Genomic DNA, 20966 nt, shown 5'->3' on the forward strand with positions numbered 1-20966 from the left:
CCATGTGGGGCAACAGGTGAGCCACCCACCCTTATTTTGACGCATCCATGAAGAGCATCATTTCTGGGGGAGGAGAGAAAAGGTCTACTCCCTTCAGCAGGTTGGCATCTGACACCAACCAGCTGTCTCCCTTTTACTCAGACTATCAAAACCAGGAGGTTCAGAGGGTCTTTGGGTCGAGACCAGAATGTCTTTAGCAGCTACTAGAGAGATAGGATGCAAAAATAGCTGTTGAGAACCAGTTATTCCAAGGAGAACAGGTGACCCAGCAACCTTGGCCACCGATGAGCTGGTAATTCATTTGCAACCGAAATGGGTAAGCTGCCTGTTTCAGTCTCTCTATTATGTTTGTGGAAGGAAAGATTTAGCCTAGTTTCATGTCAATTTTCATCCAGATCTTGAGAAGGTTGCAGAGAGGACTTTTCGTGATTTACCGCATTCCCCAGATTGAGGCAAAACTTGAGAAGTTTATCTCGGTGGAGGATAAGGATCTCTATCTGAGACAATCAGCTAGTTATCTAGATAACAAATGCCGTTCTTGTGTGTCCAGGTGGACAACAGGGAGAAGGCCCACATGAATACCTGAGGTGCTGTGGAGAGGCAAAAACACAACACCTTTCAATAGTATATCTTGTTGTTTAGGACAAGTCTTAGGTACTGTATATCCTTGATAATGGATGAATAGGGATCTAGAAGTAAGAGTCCTTCAGATCCAGTGTTATCATGAAGTCCTCAGGTCTGACAGCCTGTTTATAGTTTTAAAAGCCACTCATGAATGACAGAGGCAAGGGACACTGACATTGCCCTGTCAAGCACAACAATGCCCTAGATACTGACCATGTATCATATGATCCGTGCCCAAGCGCCCTCTCCATCCAAACTAGGACCAGGAAGGGCCAGGCAATGGGTGCTGATAACTCAACAGATAGACCTATAGGCTCCCCCAGACCCCACAACCTTACCTCCTAAGGATGGTAAGGTTGCTGACACTAATAACACTAACGAGACTGAGCGGGACTCGAACCCCCGACTGGTGATCACCAGCCAGAGACATTAACAATCAGGCCACAACAACCCCATTTGAACTGTCTCCATCTTGGACAAATTCGTTCCAGGCTCAGAGATCTATGTCTGGTCTCCAGCCTCCAGACACTTTCTTAAAAGGATAGAGTCGATTGTAAAATCCTGGAGACCTGTTTAGAACCTTTTCAAGAGCCTCCTTCTCCAACATGGTCTGGACTTCGGCCTAAAGGGCATGTTCCTTTGCGGGTCTCTTCGCATAAGAACTCTGCATCACTGGACGTAGGGTTAGATGAGGGAGAATGTGTGTGAATGGGAAGTGGTATCCTGCTCGGAAGACGGATACCGACCAACCTCTGTCACCTGCTCTTTAGGCATCCTCCCACAGGTGGACTGGCAGGAGCTATGGCACCCCTTAGCGGAATCGGCCATGCCTTCCACCTCTCGTTCTTCTACCCTTGGAACCTTTAGCCTGAGAGGGCTGTTTGGGCCCATGCTTCTTGGAAGCCACCTGCTTTGGAGACCCCTTTCTATGCCTATTGGCATTTCATCGGTGATGATCACTGCAGCGGTGGTACCGAAAATTAAGGACAATAAGTCATTGCCCGATAGAGGAGGGAGTCTTGGCTTGCCATTCTCTATCTCTTGGCAACTGCCTTGATGTCCTCCACGTTGAAGAGGGAGGGACCAATCATCAATGAGTTGCGAAAATTTATAGCTTCCCTCCTAGGTACCTGCTTCTGGAATATTGAGATTACGACATCCCGCCTTTTCAAAACCCAGTTGACCCATTGGTTGAGAACACTGTGGGTATGGAATTCCACTGTCCTGGCACCTGAGAGAAGGAAAGTAGACATTGGCTCCTTCTGGTTGGTGGAAAAGTCTTCTTTCCGTATGAGGTATCACACTGATCCCAACCACTAGTCCAACCATGAAGCGGCTAGCAAAGAGCACTTTGCGACCAGCTCCATGTTTGTGGCATCCGCCACAGTGAAAACCACAGAAAAAAGAAGCCAGCTTATCCCAAGGAATATTCTAGGTCAAGGTCAGAATTGTTGGGTCCAATGGAAGGGGTGACAGATCATCATCTACAATCTCATCATATTGTACTTCCTATATCTTATGTACAGCAGAGGAAGCAAAAAAGATGAGTTCACTGACCTGAGGGACAAACTCCTGCCAATGGTCCATAAGCCCTCTTCTTGGCACCCTTAACACCTCTAGACCAAGGCAAGGCTACCTTAGTCATGGTGGGCAAGGGGGATATCATGGAAGAGGTTCAGGCCCGTATCCTCTCCCTCAGCGGGAACCTGATCTGGTTCTCCTAAGGAGTTGATCTTACGGATGCAAGACAGCAACTAGAGAAAAACGTGGTCCGAGTCTTTCTGCTCTAAGGAAGAAATACTTAGGCTGGCGGATGCAGATAGCATTCCATTAAAATGCTCAGAACCATAATCAAATGGGTCTTTCACCCTCGAGCTCTCACCATAGGAGCCTGGGTGGGTCAAGGTCGTCAACTAATCTACCGGCAGAGATCTGCGACATCAGAGGGAGGCTGCTATGCTCTGGTCTTACAGAGACAGACCTGGGATCCTAAAGAACCTCGAATCTGGCTGCTCAGATGTCGAGTGCCAGTTCTTCGGAACGGTCTTTGTAACTTTCCTCTCTCACGCTGGATGGTAAGGTCCGCGAGAAGAGAAGAAGTCTCCTTCCTCATAAGTTCCATGTACTGAACATCCTCGGAAGGTATGGGAGGAGGAACTGGAATCTCCGTGGGTGGAGTGGGAAGTTCGTGCCAATACCACTCAATCGACAATAACCGATAAATTGACAATAACCGATACTTCTCTGTAAACGAGACCATTCTCAGAAATCTCGAGCATCTGCTGGTTCTGGAATGGTGAGGGTCCCCTGGTGGGGGGGGGGGGGAGTAGATGCCTGGTGACCTCGTTTCCTCTTCTGTGACTTGATCACAATTATGCCAAGGCTTTTCTCACTCAGGATCCTGGCGGGTGTTAGAGGCTTTCGTACTAAGGTACTCTAGGTACCTAGATAATTGCTAAGGGAAGGAAGGTGAGGAGCCGTTGGAGGAGGAATCTGCTTAACAGCAGCGCTACTGCGACTAGAGTCAGCTGAAGGACTACTCCTCCCAGAAGACTTTGAAACCTCCAAAGGGATTGTTGGTGTACCCAGTGTAGGGTACCGCTGGAGTATTGTGGGTTTGTCTGGAGACCGCCTGCATCATGTCATCAAATCATGGTGCGTCTTTTGAAAAGGTAAGGGCGTCCACACACACTTTAAACTTGCCACCATTGTCATGCTCTCCCATTGGTTAATTCCCAACCCTCATGCTAGTTACAGACATAAGATCCTGCTCTCCTATTGGTCTGTATCTTTTCCATCATACATCTACCAGCGTACCTTGACCATTTCGTTTTAGCATTTGCTATTGTTCAGATTGAATTCGCATTGGTGATTTTGATTTCAAATATAGTTTTTGTGTTGCTTTATCCAACCGGTAATTCTATAGCCATGGGTCCCAAGAAAGTTGCTGATGTTCAAGGAAAGAAGAAAAGAATATTTTCTATGAAGATAAAGCTAAGGATAATCTACTGTACTATATGAGGGTGGCATGTGGTTGATTGTTATCGCTAAGGAGTACACTATGACGCAAAATCCGTCGATGATAGGCATCATCCTTAAGCATTAGGAAGACATCAAAGAAGCAACACCTTCTGAGAACATGACTGTCTTTTCAAGTAAGAGGAACCACGTCCATGATGAGATAGACTTGAATCGCTGGAGACACGATCACCGAAACGGTAATCTGCTACAAGGCCAGCACCATTTTCGGTGATCTCGTGCATGCTCAGGCCGAAGACAATGAAGGAGAAAGGACATCGCAACAGGCACCCCCAGAGTTAGAGGCTTCATGCGAGTGGTTTTAAAAATTCAGGAGACGGACTGGCATTCATTCGGTGGGCGGCATGAGTAGGCTGCCAGCTTGGGCACAAAAGTGGTTGAGGCCTTTGTTAAGAAAGTCTATGAGGTGACTCTCCAGGAAGGCTACATTCCCCAGCAAGTCTCTATGACAAAACTGGGCTCCTTTGGAAAAAAATGCCTTGTCGGACCTATATCCCAGTGGAAGAGAAGCTCCATGTTTGTGGCATCCGCCACAGTGAAAACCACAGAAAAAAGAAGCCAGCTTATCCCAAGGAATATTCTAGGTCAAGGTCAGAATTGTTGGGTCCAATGGAAGGGGTGACAGATCATCATCTACAATCTCATCATATTGTACTTCCTATATCTTATGTACAGCAGAGGAAGCAAAAAAGATGAGTTCACTGACCTGAGGGACAAACTCCTGCCAATGGTCCATAAGCCCTCTTCTTGGCACCCTTAACACCTCTAGACCAAGGCAAGGCTACCTTAGTCATGGTGGGCAAGGGGGATATCATGGAAGAGGTTCAGGCCCGTATCCTCTCCCTCAGCGGGAACCTGATCTGGTTCTCCTAAGGAGTTGATCTTACGGATGCAAGACAGCAACTAGAGAAAAACGTGGTCCGAGTCTTTCTGCTCTAAGGAAGAAATATTTAGGCTGGCGGATGCAGATAGCATTCCATTAAAATGCTCAGAACCATAATCAAATGGGTCTTTCACCCTCGAGCTCTCACCATAGGAGCCTGGGTGGGTCAAGGTCGTCAACTAATCTACCGGCAGAGATCTGCGACATCAGAGGGAGGCTGCTATGCTCTGGTCTTACAGAGACAGACCTGGGATCCTAAAGAACCTCGAATCTGGCTGCTCAGATGTCGAGTGCCAGTTCTTCGGAACGGTCTTTGTAACTATCCTCTCTCACGCTGGATGGTAAGGTCCGCGAGAAGAGAAGAAGTCTCCTTCCTCATAAGTTCCATGTACTGAACATCCTCGGAAGGTATGGGAGGAGGAACTGGAATCTCCGTGGGTGGAGTGGGAAGTTCGTGCCAATACCACTCAATCGACAATAACCGATAAATTGACAATAACCGATACTCCTCTGTAAACGAGACCATTCTCAGAAATCTCGAGCATCTGCTGGTTCTGGAATGGTGAGGGTCCCCTGGTGGGGGGGGGGGGGAGTAGATGCCTGGTGACCTCGTTTCCTCTTCTGTGACTTGATCACAATTATGCCAAGGCTTTTCTCACTCAGGATCCTGGCGGGTGTTAGAGGCTTTCGTACTAAGGTACTCTAGGTACCTAGATAATTGCTAAGGGAAGGAAGGTGAGGAGCCGTTGGAGGAGGAATCTGCTTAACAGCAGCGCTACTGCGACTAGAGTCAGCTGAAGGACTACTCCTCCCAGAAGACTTTGAAACCTCCAAAGGGATTGTTGGTGTACCCAGTGTAGGGTACCGCTGGAGTATTGTGGGTTTGTCTGGAGACCGCCTGCATCACGTCATCAAATCATGGTGCGTCTTTTGAAAAGGTAAGGGCGTCCACACACACTTTAAACTTGCCACCATTGTCATGCTCTCCCATTGGTTAATTCCCAACCCTCATGCTAGTTACAGACATAAGATCCTGCTCTCCTATTGGTCTGTATCTTTTCCATCATACATCTACCAGCGTACCTTGACCATTTCGTTTTAGCATTTGCTATTGTTCAGATTGAATTCGCATTGGTGATTTTGATTTCAAATATAGTTTTTGTGTTGCTTTATCCAACCGGTAATTCTATAGCCATGGGTCCCAAGAAAGTTGCTGATGTTCAAGGAAAGAAGAAAAGAATGTTTTCTATGAAGATAAAGCTAAGGATAATCTACTGTACTATATGAGGGTGGCATGTGGTTGATTGTTATCGCTAAGGAGTACACTATGACGCAAAATCCGTCGATGATAGGCATCATCCTTAAGCATTAGGAAGACATCAAAGAAGCAACACCTTCTGAGAACATGACTGTCTTTTCAAGTAAGAGGAACCACGTCCATGATGAGATAGACTTGAATCGCTGGAGACACGATCACCGAAACGGTAATCTGCTACAAGGCCAGCACCATTTTCGGTGATCTCGTGCATGCTCAGGCCGAAGACAATGAAGGAGAAAGGACATCGCAACAGGCACCCCCAGAGTTAGAGGCTTCATGCGAGTGGTTTTAAAAATTCAGGAGACGGACTGGCATTCATTCGGTGGGCGGCATGAGTAGGCTGCCAGCTTGGGCACAAAAGTGGTTGAGGCCTTTGTTAAGAAAGTCTATGAGGTGACTCTCCAGGAAGGCTACATTCCCCAGCAAGTCTCTATGACAAAACTGGGCTCCTTTGGAAAAAAATGCCTTGTCGGACCTATATCCCAGTGGAAGAGAAGCTGCCCAGGCTTACCCTTGTACTTTATGCCAATACCAGTGTGGATTGTAAGGTTGAACCGTACTGGTGTATCCTTTGGAGAGTCCTTGAGCCTTCGTCCCGCAAAATGCTAAAGGAGAAGCTTCTGGTAATGTGGAGGGCTAATGCGAAAGCCTGAGTAACCAGACAGTTTTTCGTAGAGTGGGTAATCCTGTTTCGGTCTACATATAAAATATCTGGAAGAGAACCACCTCCCTCTGAAATGTCTGCTGGTGTTGGACAATGCTCCTGCTCACCCTCCTAGAATATTCCTTTATCAAGGTTCTCTACCTACCACCTAACACCACCCCTCTCCACCAGCTCATGGACAAGCAAGTAAATTTGAATTTCAAGAAGCTCTATACAAAACATCTCTTCAAGAGAAGTTTCATCTTCAAGATGAGTTTCAAAATCACTGACAGAACAAATCTTACCCTCCGTAAATTTTGGAAGGAGCATTTCGATATTGTGATATGACTCAAACTCATCGATCAAGCTTGGCAGGAGGTTTCAAGGTGCACTTTGAACTCTACATGGTAGAAGCAGAGTCCTTGTGCCGTCTCTGAACGAGATTTTGAGGGATTCAACACAAGCCTAGCTGAAGGCGAAGCCAAAACCGTTGGCAATCCTGAACCGGTTCTGCAACTTGAGGTTGAGGAAATAGTTTCACTCGGGACATCCATGGAGCTGGTTGTCGATAGAGACAACACTAATGAGCTTCTCGAAAAGCACGAAAAGGAGCTTACAACAGATGACCTAAGAGTTAAGAGGCCATACAACTGAATGTAATTCAGGAACAGTTCACTGGCAGTGAGGAGGAGGAGGAGGAGGAGGAGGAGGAGGAGGAGGAGGAGGAGGATGAAGACTACAACAATGGCAGAAATTTAGATACTCTCATGGTATCATAAATTGGCAGATTTCATAGAAAAGAAACTCTCCCAAAAGGTTCACACAAGTCATTTACTTGCGCAGTTTAATGGCATTTGCCTGAATAATTTTGAGAACATTTTAAAAAGTAAGCAAAAACAAGCTTCATGGATCATTATTTTTCAAGAGGCCATTAGTAAACCAAGGTGAAGAAAAAAAAAAAAAAGAGAAGTGGCAGTGAAGATGAAATTAATGAAATTTAGAAAGTGCAAAACCACGGTTCCTGACCCATGACGGCGCTGGCTGAAAGATCCCCTAAGAAGATCTATGCTGAGGGTCTCTGAAAAGGAGCATTACCCGAGACAGATAAAAACCTGGCAGGAGACTGCACCTTCAAAGGTTCCTCCATAAGGGGGGGAAAGGGACTGGGCAAGTTGCCAGTTCCTTAGGCGCCTTGAAAGTTGGGCCTTCCCAAAGAGGACACCGTTGGGGGACGTCCTGTTCTTCTAGAATGCGATGGTCTGCGCTTGCGAGAAGGAGAGCGAGGAGAGGGCTAATGGCGAGAAGGCGAATGCCAACGGCCCAGAGAGCGCCTACAGGCTCATGAAGGAGAAGGCTTAGGTGTTGGTCACTTCTTCTGTGAATGACAGCGTTATTTAGAACGGTGACGACGATGTTCAGGCAAACTCTGAGGATCTGGCAAACGCCTGAGAGTCACAGGATAGTGACGAGAGGTTAACACTTGATGAGCTGCTGATGACTGGCGATTGCTTGGAGAGCGCAGAGGTGTCGGCAAGTGACAAGCAGTCGGTGAATGCAGGTCGCCTTCCAATCGTTTAGGGGATCGGCAAGCTAGCGAATAGTGAGCAGCGAGAGACTGATGGCTGGAAGACTGTCGTTTAACATTTGATCTCTTAGGAGATCGGCGAGTCACTGGTGAACGATGAGTTGACAGGGACTGATGAGCAGTTGAAGGCTGATGGTGAGCTGGCAGACGGCGAGAGAATGATGAACAGTCAGTGAACGGTGAATTATTGGCGAATAGTGAACCATCTGTGAATGGCAAACCGTTGGGGAATGACGAATCGCTGGCGAACGGAGAACGGCTGTTCATTGATGAGCGGGCGAGTGACGAGGAGCTGGGGGACTGTGAACAGTCGGCGCCTTGCGAGTTACAGGAACTCGACGAGCAAGTTGGGAATCAGGAGCTTCGATGGGCGATGGTGAGCTACGAACAGCAGTTTGTTGACGAGTGGTCGGCGAAGAGTGTTGGACTGGCGAACGGCGAGTCCGAGGAGAGTCCAGTGACACAGGCGAGGGTTGGGAACCAGCGGGTAAATGGCGAAAGTGACGATCTCTAGGTGAAGGCGAGTGCTGAGGAGTGGGCGAACGGCGAGGTCCTTGACGAGCCTCCGAAGGGGATCATTCAGCAGTAGATGGTGACGAGCCAATCAGAAGTCTCTTTGCTAGAGGCGAAGGAGAGCGTCTGAGGCGATGAGGAGAGCCACAAACTCTACGAGTTCGTCGCTGGCGAGGACGAGCCTCCACAGGGGAGGGCTGCCGAGAAGGATGGTCTCTGGCAAGCCACCAAAGAGGTGACTCTATGGGGGTTCTCCCTACCGAGCAAGAGGTGACCACCCGCAGAAGAGACTTGCCTCGGACTTTGCTCCACCCCCGAAGGAATATTGGTGAGGGGGGAAGCGTAGTCTTCGGCAACGGTGGCAGCAGCAGCGGAAGAGGTAGGGCTGGAATTGACAGGCGGGACCGCAGTCGACTCCTCAGGGTCGCGAAGGTTCACACTAAGCAAGACCAACGGATCCACCTCCGAGGAGAAAGAACGTTGCCTCTCAGCACCCGGCTGAAGGAGCTGGAACAGCGCTTCTTTGAAGGGGGCTGGACAAACCCAGGGATGGCCACACCTGAAAAACATCAGAAAAGAATAAGGACTACCCTGGAGGAGAGGCAGGCCGCTTCACAAGGGGAAGCAGTGCTCTCTCTCAAGGACTGAGGTTGTCCTGGTGTTAATTGGCGTGCGCTACTATTCAACGGTTCCCCAGAGGAAACCAGCCAAACAGGAGCTTTGGAGGAAGGTCGGGGGGTGGAAGAAGCAGCCTTGGATTTCTCCGACTTCGAGGAAGACCCCAAAGGCAAAGAATCCCTCTTAGCCTTCTTCTGCCATCGGTGCCCAAAACTTTCCCATTGTGAGGCAGACCACTACCAGCATTCAGGGCAGGTTATATCTCTTTCGCACCGTTACCCTCTACAAACGGAATATAACTTGTGCCGATCAGTATCCACAGAGGACATAAAAGTCCTGAGAAGCCCCCAAGTCCTGAGCAGGTCAATCTGCATACCAATGGTCAAGAAGAGGCAAACACACTGCAAAGACAAAGCAAAAATAAAGATTACTAATGGCAAGTCAATAATCGGTGAGGGAGAAGAGTGGTAACGTCCGATCTCCACCAGAGCCAAAAGCAGAGCGAGGCTCACAGCCCAGATGTGCGAGTGAGAGGGGCAGTTACTAACTAACCCCCATCTCCCCGCTAACTAGTGGGTGGTCGGTTAACCCACGCTCAGAATCTAATGGCTCGCCTTTCAGCTTCGCCGAAAGTAATACCCCTATGAATAGCAAAGTTTGTATTTAGTGATGGAACAATTCCTTTTTGAAAATGAGAAAAAGTGACCATGCTAAAATCTTAAACAGAATAAACTGTCCCTGTTGGAATGAGCATTTGACAATGCTGTTATTTAATAGGATGAGAAATTTAATTCTTTACCAATATATTACTTCTTGAGACTTGGTATCTACCCGAAAAATAAATTAGAAATGGAAAATCAATATAGTTGCATAATCAAATACTCCTCCTATTCCTTTGTAGCATCATGCTAAGTAATGTGAAATAATTAAAATAATTTAGCATAGCACTACAGTGCATTGAATAATATATTGGCTGTAAAGTATCAAATATGCATGTCAATGAAATGGAATTTTTCTATGTTCAAATATGCAGTCAAGGAAATGGAATTATGTTATTTTTATTAGTAAAATAAATTTTTGAATATACTTACCCGATAATCATGTAGCTGTCAACTCCGTTGCCCGACAGAATTCTATGGAGGGATACGCCAGCTATCACAATACTAGAAGGGGGTGTACTTACCAGCGCCACCTGTGGCCAGGTACTCAAGTACTTCTTGTTGACACCTCCTCAATTATTCCTCGGTCCACTGGTTCTCTATGGGGAGGAAGGGAGGGTCGATTAAATCATGATTATCGGGTAAGTATATTCAAAAATTTATTTTACTAATAAAAATAACATTTTTCAATATTAAACTTACCCGATAATCATGTAGCTGATTCACACCCAGGGGGGTGGGTGAAAACCAGTGTACAAGATTAAAGGATAGCTAAGTATCCCGTATTTCATATAATCAGTTATCCACAATAACAATGAAATAATAAGTACTTGGTAAGGAAGTCGACTTGAACCGTTACTCTGCCTTTAATAAGATCGTCTTCCTTACTGAGCGCAGCGTTCCTCTTGGGAGGCTGAATCAACTCAAAGGTGCTAAAGTATACAGGGCTGCAACCCATACTAAAGGACCTCATCACAACCTTTAACCTCGGCGCTTCTCAAGAAAGAATTGACCACCCGCCAAATCAACAAGGATGTGGAAGGCTTCTTAGCCGACCGTACAACCCATAAAAAGTATTCAAGAGAAAGGTTAAAAGGTTATGGGATTATGGGAATGTAGTGGCTGAGCCCTCGCCTACTACTACATTCGTTGCTACGAATGGTCCCAGGGTGTAGCAGTACTCGTAAAGAGACTGGACATCTTTGAGATAGAATGATGCGAACACTGACTTGCTTCTCCAATAGGTTGCATCCATAACACTCTGCAGAGAATGGCTCTGTTTGAAGGCCACTGAAGTAGCCACAGCTCCCACTTCATGTGTCCTTACCTTCAGCAAAGCAAGGTCTTCTTCCTTCAGATGAGAATGTGTTTCTCTAATCAGAAGCCTGAATAGTAAGAAACTGAGTTCTTAGAACTTGGAAAAGAAGGTTTCTTGATAGCACACTATAAGGCTTCTGATTGTCCTTGTAAAGGTTAAGACCTTTTTAGATAGTACCTAAGAGCTCTAACTGGGCAAAGTACTCTCTTCAGATCATTCCCCACCAAGTTGGACAGGCTTGGGATCTCGAACGACTTAGGCCAAGGACGTGAAGGAAGCTCGTTTAGCAAAAACCGAGCTGCAAGGAACATGTAGCCGTTTCAGATGTGAAAACAATGATCCTGCTGAAGGCGTGGATCTCACTTACTCTTTTAGCTGTTGTCAAGCACACGAGGAAAAGAGTTTTTAATGTGAGGTCCTAAAAAGAGGCTGATTGGAGAGGTTCAAATCTTGATGACATAAGGAACCTTAGGACCACGTCTAGATTCCAGCCTGGAGTGGACAACCGACGTTCCTTTGAGGTCTCAAAAGACCTAGGGAGGTCCTGTAGATCTTTGTTGGTGGAAAGATCCAAGCCTCTGTGGCGGAAAACCGCTGCCAACATACTTCTGTAACCCTTGATCGTAGGAGCTGAAAGGGATCTTACTTTCCTTAGATATAACAGGAAGTCAGCAATCTGGGTTACAGTGGTACTGGTTGAGGAAACTGCATTGGTCTTGTACCAGCTACGGAAGACTTCCCCTATAGACTGATAGATTCTGAGAGTGGATGTTCTCCTTGCTTTGGCAATCGCTCTGGCTGCCTCCTTCGAAAAGCCCCTAGCTCTTGAGAGTCTTTCGAAAGTCTGAAGGCAGTCAGACGAAGAGCGTGGAGGATTGGGTGTACCTTCTTTACGTGAGGTAGACTTAGAAGGTTCACTCCTAGAGGAAGAGTCCTGGGAATGTCGACCAGCCATTGCAGTACCTCTAAGAACCATTCTCTCGCGGGCCAGAGCGGAGCCAACCAACGTCAGCCATGTCCCTTTGTGAGAGGAGAACTTCTGAAGTACCCTGTTGACAATCTTGAACGGCGGGAATGCATACAGGTCGAGATGGAACCAATCCAGCAGAAAAGCATCCACGTGAACTGCTGCTGGGTCTGGAATCGGAGAACAATACAACAGGAGTCTCTAGGTTATCGAGGTAGTGAACAGATCTATGGTTGGCTGACCCCACAGGGCCCAAAGTCTGCTGCAAACATTCTTGAGAAGGGTCCACTCTGTGGGGATGACCTGACCCTTCCGTCTGAGGTGATCTGCCATGACATTCATATCGCCCTGAATGAACCTCGTTACCAGTTAGCTTTCGATCTTTAGACCAGATGAGTAGGTCCCTTGCGATCTAGAACAACTTCCACGAAAGAGTCCCTCCCTGCTTGAAGATGTAAGCCAGGGCTGTGGTGTTGTCAGAGTCCACCTCCACCACTTTGTTAAGCTGGAGGGACTTGAAGTTTATCAAGGCCAGAATAACCGCCAACAACTCCTTGCAATTGATGTGAAGTGTCCTTTGCTCCTGATTCCATGTTCCCGAGCATTCTTGTCCGTCCAAAGTCGCACCCCAGCCCGTGTCTGATGCGTCCGAGAGGAGACGGCGGTCGTGTTTCTGAACAGCCAAAGGTAGACTTCCTTGAGAAGAAAGCTGTTCTTACACCACGCGAGAGAAGACCTCCTCTCTTCGGAAACAGGAACTGAGACCGTCTCTAGCGTCATGTCCTTTATCCAGTGAGCAGCTAGATGATACTGAAGGGGGGGGAGGTGGAGTCTCCCTAACACGATGAACAGGGCCAGCGATGAAAGTGTCCCTGTTAGACTCATCCACTACCTGACTGAGCATCGGTTCCTTCTCAGCATGCTCTGGATGCATTCTAGGGCTTGGAAGATCCTTGGGGCCGACGGAAAAGTCCGAAAAGCTCGACTCTGAAGATCCATACCCAAGGAGACAATGGTCTGGGATGGGACGAGCTGAGACTCCTCAAAATTGACCAGGAGGCCCAGTTCCTTGGTCAGATCCATAGTCCATTTGAAAATCTCCAGACAGCGACGACTTGTGGGAGCTCTTAAAAGCCAGTCGTCTGACGGAGCCGGACACAAGATCATGGTACTGCTGCACAGTCTGTGAACTGTCAATCATGGGCAAGCGAGGAAGTACAGTGACAACCCGAATCTGTCTAGACTGTCTGGGTCGTACAGACAAACTCCTTATCGGGTTGCTGAGGTTGCCGCACTGCGTCACAACAAGTCACTTCTGTTGGTTGTTGAACGTCTTCCCCGTGACACATTGACTCCGTAAACAAAAAATCCTCTAACAAGGACTAAGGTTGGACTGCATGTCTTGCAACACAGCTCAAGGTCTATGGGAGCAGGTGTGGTAACAGACGGGATTAGCGACTGAAGTGGAACCATTACCTTCCCTGGAAGCATGTTATGCTTAAATAAAAGTCCATAGGAGGCTATGCAGCTAAAGGCTCCCTCCAAATGACAGAGTCCTCAAGGGAATATCAGAAGGAGGGAGAAAAGAACTTTCTCATCTACAGGGACCATATCCTAGAAAAGCTAAGTTCTCTCAGTGAGGGTTCACTGGTGCAAAAGCAGCAGACTAGAAGGCAACGTTATGAAACTGCTTGACAGTCTAGTGAGTTGGCAACAACCAAAGATGTGTGACTGAGAAGCATGCGGTAAGGTATGCAGAGCATGTTGTATGCAGAGTATGCTGTATGCAGAGCATGCTGTATGTAGAGCATGCTGAATGCAGAGCATGCTGTATGCAGAGCATGTTGTATGCAGAGCATGCTGAATGCAGAGCATGCTGTATGCAGAGCATGTTGTATGCAGAGCATGCTGTATGCAGAGCATGTTGTATGCAGAGCATGCTGTATGCAGAGCATGCTGTATGTAGAGCATGTTGTATGCAGAGCATGCTGAATGCAGAGCATGCTGTATGCAGAGCATGCTGTATGCAGAGCATGTAGTATGCAGAGCATGCTGTAAGCAGAGCATGTAAGGTAAGCAGAGCGTGTGCATGGCGTTTAACATTCTCAGAAATTCCATGACCAGTGCTAGAGTGCTTTATGCATGCTTGCATGGGGTTTTAATATCAACATAATATATACCTTACATTCATAACTCATGATTCATATTTTTGCCATATTTTGCGATATTGTTAAAAATATATTGCCAGGAATACAAATATATTTTTATAAGTAATACAAATAACCTCCATTATCATAAGGTTTGAAAATGGAGGTAAGGTATGCTGAACAGCAGAGTCAGAACGAGCTGGAACAACAATAGTTGTGGTTTCCTCTTCAAGACTCTGTTGAGGGAACACCTGAGGCTCAGTCTGCAAAGGCTGATCAAAGGAAGTAGCAGAAGGTAGGCGCATGGGTGGAGGAGGCTGACTCCTGGCATGAGTGGCTGAACTCAAGGGTTGCGCTTGCTGAGTGGTTGGCGGATGCGCAGTAGCAAGTTCCTGAGGAACGAGTTGAGGTTCCTGCGGTGTGAGCTGAGAGCGAAAAGGTAGTGGCTGCGCAGAACGCAGTAAAAATCTCGCAAGTTGAGGCTCCTGAGGCGCAAGGCTAAGGTGTTGAGGTGCTTGCCTTGAGGAGGGTTGAGCTCGCTGCAGCGAGAGCTGAGGAGACTGACTCATGGACGGGAGAGGTTGTTGTACCTCAACCGAGTGTTGCATCACTGGTGGAGCAGCAAGTGGAGGCGGAGGAAGAGAGGTATAATCCTCCTGATCCCATTGTAAAGGTTGCCTTAAGGAAGGCGGAGGCTGAACACCACTGGGAACAGCAAACTCAGAACGTGGCTCAACATCGTACGCCTGGCAGGTGGTACTGCGATCAGGCGGAGCGAGCGCAGGCGGAGCGAGCGCAGGCGGAGGGAGTGTAGGCGGAGGCGGAGGCGCAACACTCTCAGCCCGACACTCACGCATCAAGTCCGAAAGCTGTGCTTGCATGGACTGTAGTAGAGTCCACTTGGGGTCGGCAGAAACTACAGTAGGCCGAGGTAAAGCCTTAACAGTCGAGCTCTGTTGTGGCAGAACCTTACTCCTCTTAGGCGGAGTGCATTCAACTGATGACTGAGGAGAGTCAGAGCTAACCCAATGACTGCATCCGGGTTGTTGAACTCTAACTTCGTACGTCTGGCATAGGTCTGGACTTTACGTTTAAGAGGTCTTGAGACCTGAGACCAGCGTTTTCTCCCCTAAATTTCTTCTGCAGACAAGCAAAATAAGGGCTCAATCGTCTGCGGGTGGGAGTGACGGTCTCGGTAAGACACGCCCACAACCACCGAGGATACTTCTGTGCGCCGATCAAGGCCTGCTGAACCCTTCTGCCCTTCGACATTGCTTCTCCCCTGGGCTTGGGAGCTTGCAAGAGGTCCCGGACTGGGAGGACGACTGGCGCGCACAGAAGTACCCTCACGCACAACACTGACACACTTTGCGCTAATCACTTATCACTTTGATTTTCTGTTTGCACTTATTTCACTGAACTCGAAACTTTAAGTGGTTTGTACCTGAAACACGCAATTCTATCCTTTCTCAAAAGTTAGTAATTGCGAAAACAGAATTACAATGTAACAGAAAAATCTAATGAAAGATAAATAATTCAGTGGCTGGAAAGAGACTAAACACTAGATCACTCTAGAAACGTTTACCTTCTTCCCCTAAAGAGACTAGGGAGAAGAGCAAAAACGATAACAACGTTACTCGCTTGAATGAAACGTTTATCCTCCTCTTTCTCCCTCCGTCTCTATCTCTCTCTCTCTCTCTCTCTCTTGACTTAGAACCTGAGAGAAGAGCCCAATCATATATATCGTTAAAACATATTATTGTTAAAGGAAAAAACTGAAATATTTCCCAAAATGAAAAGTTCCTTTATTAGGATTAAAACCATTAAGTTAAGAAAGAATGAACAAAACGCTAGACACGGTTACTCTTACTGCAACGTGAAACCGTGAAAATTCTTTCTCTATCGTAACGATAGAGCGCAAGTTGAACGTTCTGAACGTCAACAACTGCAGAGACAAAACAAAACGTTAGTTCAACTTTGAAAACAGTACGAGACTATCAAAGAAATTCTTTCAAAGACATTAAAATAGCATAATATGTTAACAGGTAAAACCAAAATGACGGGCTCAATGTTAATTAACTTCGGTACCAAGAAAAGACCGCCTACTATTAGGAAGGTCGAATATAAACAAATATAAAAATTAATTTTAATAAGTTTATAATAAAAGGAAGTTAATCGAAGAGGCCTATAAGAGGCGGAGAGATATAAAATAAATCTATAACTTTTGTTAAGCAAAATTAAGAAAGAGAGTCTATACTCTCTTAGACACCAACACTTCCGTCTAAGGGAAGGGTCGGCCATTAAAAGGTGAAAGAGAGTTCATACTCTCTTCGTCACCATAATTAATCAAATTAATTCCAAAAGCTAACTAAGCTAATATAGAAGTTTCCAGTAAAGCGACAGCCGAAATCAAAGAGAAATACTTCACCAAAGTCGTGAAAATACTCCAAGAACATAAGCGTATCCCAGAACGTCTTGCCGGAAGCACGACAGAGGAATAATTGAGGAGGTGTCAACAAGAAGTACTTGAGTACCTGGCCACAGGTGGCGCTGGTAAGTACACCCCCTTCTATTATTGTGATAGCTGGCGTATCCCTCCATAGAATTCTGTCGGGCAACGGAGTTGACAGCTACATGATTATCGGGTAAGTTTAATATTGAAAATTGCTATGTTTCAGACCCAAATATACTGATTGAACTACTACTGGGAGCTACTTTACTATACAAAATAAGTAAAATAATGAAAATAAATAGCCAAGCAAAGTTTCCTAGGTTTCAGAAATTCTAAACTATGTATTATGCTCCAGGTTATGGTTCAGCTGATGTTAAATATCATATAAAGCAGTATAGTACAACCAGTGTGCCTCGTGCTGCTCAGTGCAGATAGAGCTAAATTTCTTTCTGGAATACAGTAATTTTACCCCAAGCTGTGGTATATTGTATTTGTTATTTTCCATTTTTTAATTTTGGCTCTTTCTATTTCACAGTTCAACTTCTCCAATTTTACTTGGCTCTACTTATACTTATCCTTCATCAAATATGACTCTGTAGCCTTTTAAAACTATTTTATTACTGGAAACATTAAATACATATCAAATAGTATCTTCTAATTTGTGTGATTTCTACACAATCACCGGAAAATTCAGGCTTATATAAATGGGAAAATTTAGAATAAAATTACAAAGATTATTAAGCAATACAGTAAATAAATCTAGCAGTAATGACTCTTTGTAATACGATACCTTGAAACCATATTTGGCCATAATCTTCGCTGCTACTGAACTACCAACTCCACTGAAGTTTATACCTTTTGGCATTTCTTCTGTACCTAGTGATGGTGGAGGAGCAATGGCTGCACCTGCAACTGTAAGAAATTCAAATTAAAAAGGATAGTTTGAACAACTAAACTATGATATAAGCAGTAGGGGTAGCTTTTAAAGATACAGTCAGTGAGAGAAATACATCCACAAGATACTATTTAAATCATCATGATATGCAAAATAAGAATATTACGAAAGTATTTTTTACTTAAATTTTACCTTCTTAATGCAATAAAAGACTTAGCTCTCTTTCACCTTGTTAGTATCAAAACTGGTATAACAAAGATAACTTTCCTTGTATAGAAACTATTTTATAATGGATAATTTTTGATAATTTCAATGAGGTATGAATCAGTGCCTTCACGGTTGGAAATGGCTGAAATTTCTATAAATGACTCATTTAGACATGTGATGAAATTCCTGCTTTGAATATCAATATCATGAGAATGAAGTCATAAGTTTGTGATAGGCATAACAAATATTACCTGTTTAATCTATTGGAGTCCTGACTTGGACAATTCTATTTCTGGTTGCCTTTGTACCACTTTGGTTAAAATACAAGATGATGATAGAATGGCTTCTTTTGTGCTTGTTAGTAATTTTAATGGTTACCAGAGGGAGTGAATCGAATTGAATTGAATATAGGATTTAGGCATTAAGCCAAGCACTGGGGCATCAAAGGCCATTCAGCGCTATATAACGAAAATCATTCAATCATATCTGTACACTCACACCATTTAGTATCATTTTAACCTTTAATACAAATCGTAACACTTTCATACAATAAAATCTAGATGTGAAATAAATAGGGATTAAAAGGGTAAAATAAATAAATAAATTAATAAAATCAATTATAGCTCTTAATATAACCCAATACTTTGTATAAATTTTCTCAAGTTCAGGGTATTACAGTTTTCCCCCAGTATATCTCTTAAAGTTTTGTCCTGGAGTAAATGTGTCCTCCTCTGAAGATTAAAAACAGGACAATCGACTAAAATATGTTCAACATCCATTGTCACATGACAGGTATTACAAAGAGGCGCCTGTCTCCCTTCCCCACTCTTCATTAAATAATTGTGTGTTGCATGTGTATGGCCAATACGCAGCCTAGTTAAAATAATGGTATCCCTTCTACTTGTAGAATTACAAGATGACCATTTATCCATCAATGGGTGGATTTGTTTCAATTTTGTATTGGTGGTCAGTTCAGACCATCGAGCTTGCCACTTATTTTTACAGTAAAGATGAATCTCACTTTTAAGATCTTTGTAAGGAATACTCAAGGGGGATGGATTACTTAGCCCTGAAGCTTCCTTTGCTGCCTTATCTACTTGTTCATTCCAATCCACCCCAACATGGGCAGGGACCCAACAGAAGTGAACACTGATACTCTTCCTAGACTGCAGAAGTACTAACCAGTCCTGCACCTCTTGTACTAGATGATGGCCTGGCATAATTTGTTTTAATGAGAGTAAAACACTATTGGAATCCGTAAAAATTGTATAAAAACTATTTTGGTTGCCATTTTTAAAAATATGTTGGACTGCGAGAATTATTGCGTACAGCTCAGCAGTAAAAATTGAACAAGAGGATGGGAGTTTCCTTCTAATAACAATATCCCCCACCACAGCTGCACTTCCAACTCCTGCAGCCGATTTGGAGCCATCTGTAAAAACACGTTTCCCATGATGTTGAGCAGCACGATTTAAAAACTCACTTTTCATTACCTTAATAGGTAAGGTATTTTTCCCTCCTGCCGTAAAACATACTTTAACAGGTGGATTACACCAAGGAGGAGACTTGGGATATCCTACCTCTGCTATCTGTGCTGTTAACAAGCCTACTTCTCTAGCATCATTTTTCAGCTGTACTTCCAAAGGCTTAGGCACTCTAGATCTGTTAGGAGCCCGATCTAAAGGCGCCCTAACATATTTACAGTTAGGATTGTTTCTCACAGCAAGGGACCTAGCTAAAAACCTCAAACTCAACTCCTCTCTGCGAATGGAAAGGGGAGGTATGCCAGAATCAACATAGAGACTGTCAATGGGAGATGTTCTGTAAGCACCTGTGCAGATGCGAAGCCCAGCATTGTGAACAATATCAAGTTTTCCAAGTAAAGTCTTTGTAGCTGACCCATATATTTGGCATGCATAGTCTAACTTGCTCAGACACAAAGATGTATAAATTCTAAGCAAAGTTGTTCTATCAGCACCCCAATCAAAATGCGATATCACTTTCAGAATGTTCAGTGACTTCTTAACCCTGATAGATAGGTCATTTATATGGGGACCAAATGTCATTTTCTTGTCGAAAATGACTCCAAGAAACTTGACACTATCCTCATATGGCAAAATACAATCATTTAAGAAAAGGGTGGGGATCTCTTCCCTTTTACGGGTACGAGTAAAGCGAATGGCTTTGGTCTTCTGAGGAGAAAACATGAATCCACGAGAATTTGCCCATGCGGAAGCAGCATTTATTGCAATTTGAAGATTTTGGCATGCTTGTAGTGCAGATGATCCACTACAATAAATTGCAAAGTCATCGACAAATAGTGATCCTTGTATGCCAGGAGGTATGTGACTAATGAGACTATTAATAGCAACAGGAAACAAGGTCACACTCAATATGCTGCCTTGGGGGACACCTTCTTCTTGCATGTAGGATGAAGATAGTTCTGACCCTACTCTCACTTTAATTGAGCGGTTTGATAAAAATTCTTCAATAAAAGAGAACATATGTCCTCCTATACCCCACGAGGCCAATTGCTTTAAAATACCACCCCTCCAGGTGGTGTCATATGCCTTTTTGAGGTAAAAAAAGACACCCACCACCTGGTTTTGGTTAGAAAAAGCATTTGAAATTTCCCTTGATAACATCACCAAAGGGTCTAGAGTACTTCGGTTCTTCCTAAAACCAAACTGTCTGTTAGATAAAAGATTTTTTGATTCTAGATACCACACAAGTCTGTTGTTGATCATTCTCTCAAATAGTTTGCATATGCAACTGGTCAAGGATATGGGCCTATAACTAGATGGCAGTTCTGGGTCTTTACCAGACTTGTGGCCTGGAATTACAATTGAAGTATGCCAGGAATCAGGAGATGTATGGGAAGCCCATAGACCATTAAAGGTTTCTAATAAAAATTCCTTGGTATCCACTGGAAGATGTGATATCATTTCATACCGGATGCCATCCTCATCTGGGGCAGTTAAAGAAGAGCTGGAGATAGCATTTTGCATCTCCTCCATACTAAAAGGCAGGTTAAAAGCTTCAGTATTTGAAGAAGCAGGAGGAACAACAGATGTTGATGCTCTAATTTGTTGAAATGC

The 20966-nt window shown here is 44.9% G+C and overlaps 1 protein-coding gene across 7 annotated transcripts in view; it reads right to left on the minus strand.

Moving 5' to 3' along the window:
- The window catches only part of Spf45 (splicing factor 45), a 207228-nt gene that overhangs the window by 61469 nt on the left and 124793 nt on the right, over nucleotides 1-20966 (minus strand). For all 7 annotated transcript variants that reach the window (XM_068353523.1, XM_068353522.1, XM_068353524.1 and 4 more), the window contains exon 7: nucleotides 17557-17678. In XM_068353523.1, the coding sequence (XP_068209624.1) occupies nucleotides 17557-17678 (122 nt within the window). The remainder of the gene's footprint in view (nucleotides 1-17556; nucleotides 17679-20966) is intronic.

Source organism: Palaemon carinicauda, chromosome 30 (assembly GCF_036898095.1).
Source record: "Palaemon carinicauda isolate YSFRI2023 chromosome 30, ASM3689809v2, whole genome shotgun sequence".
In the NCBI taxonomy this organism is placed as follows: Eukaryota; Metazoa; Arthropoda; class Malacostraca; order Decapoda; family Palaemonidae; genus Palaemon; species Palaemon carinicauda.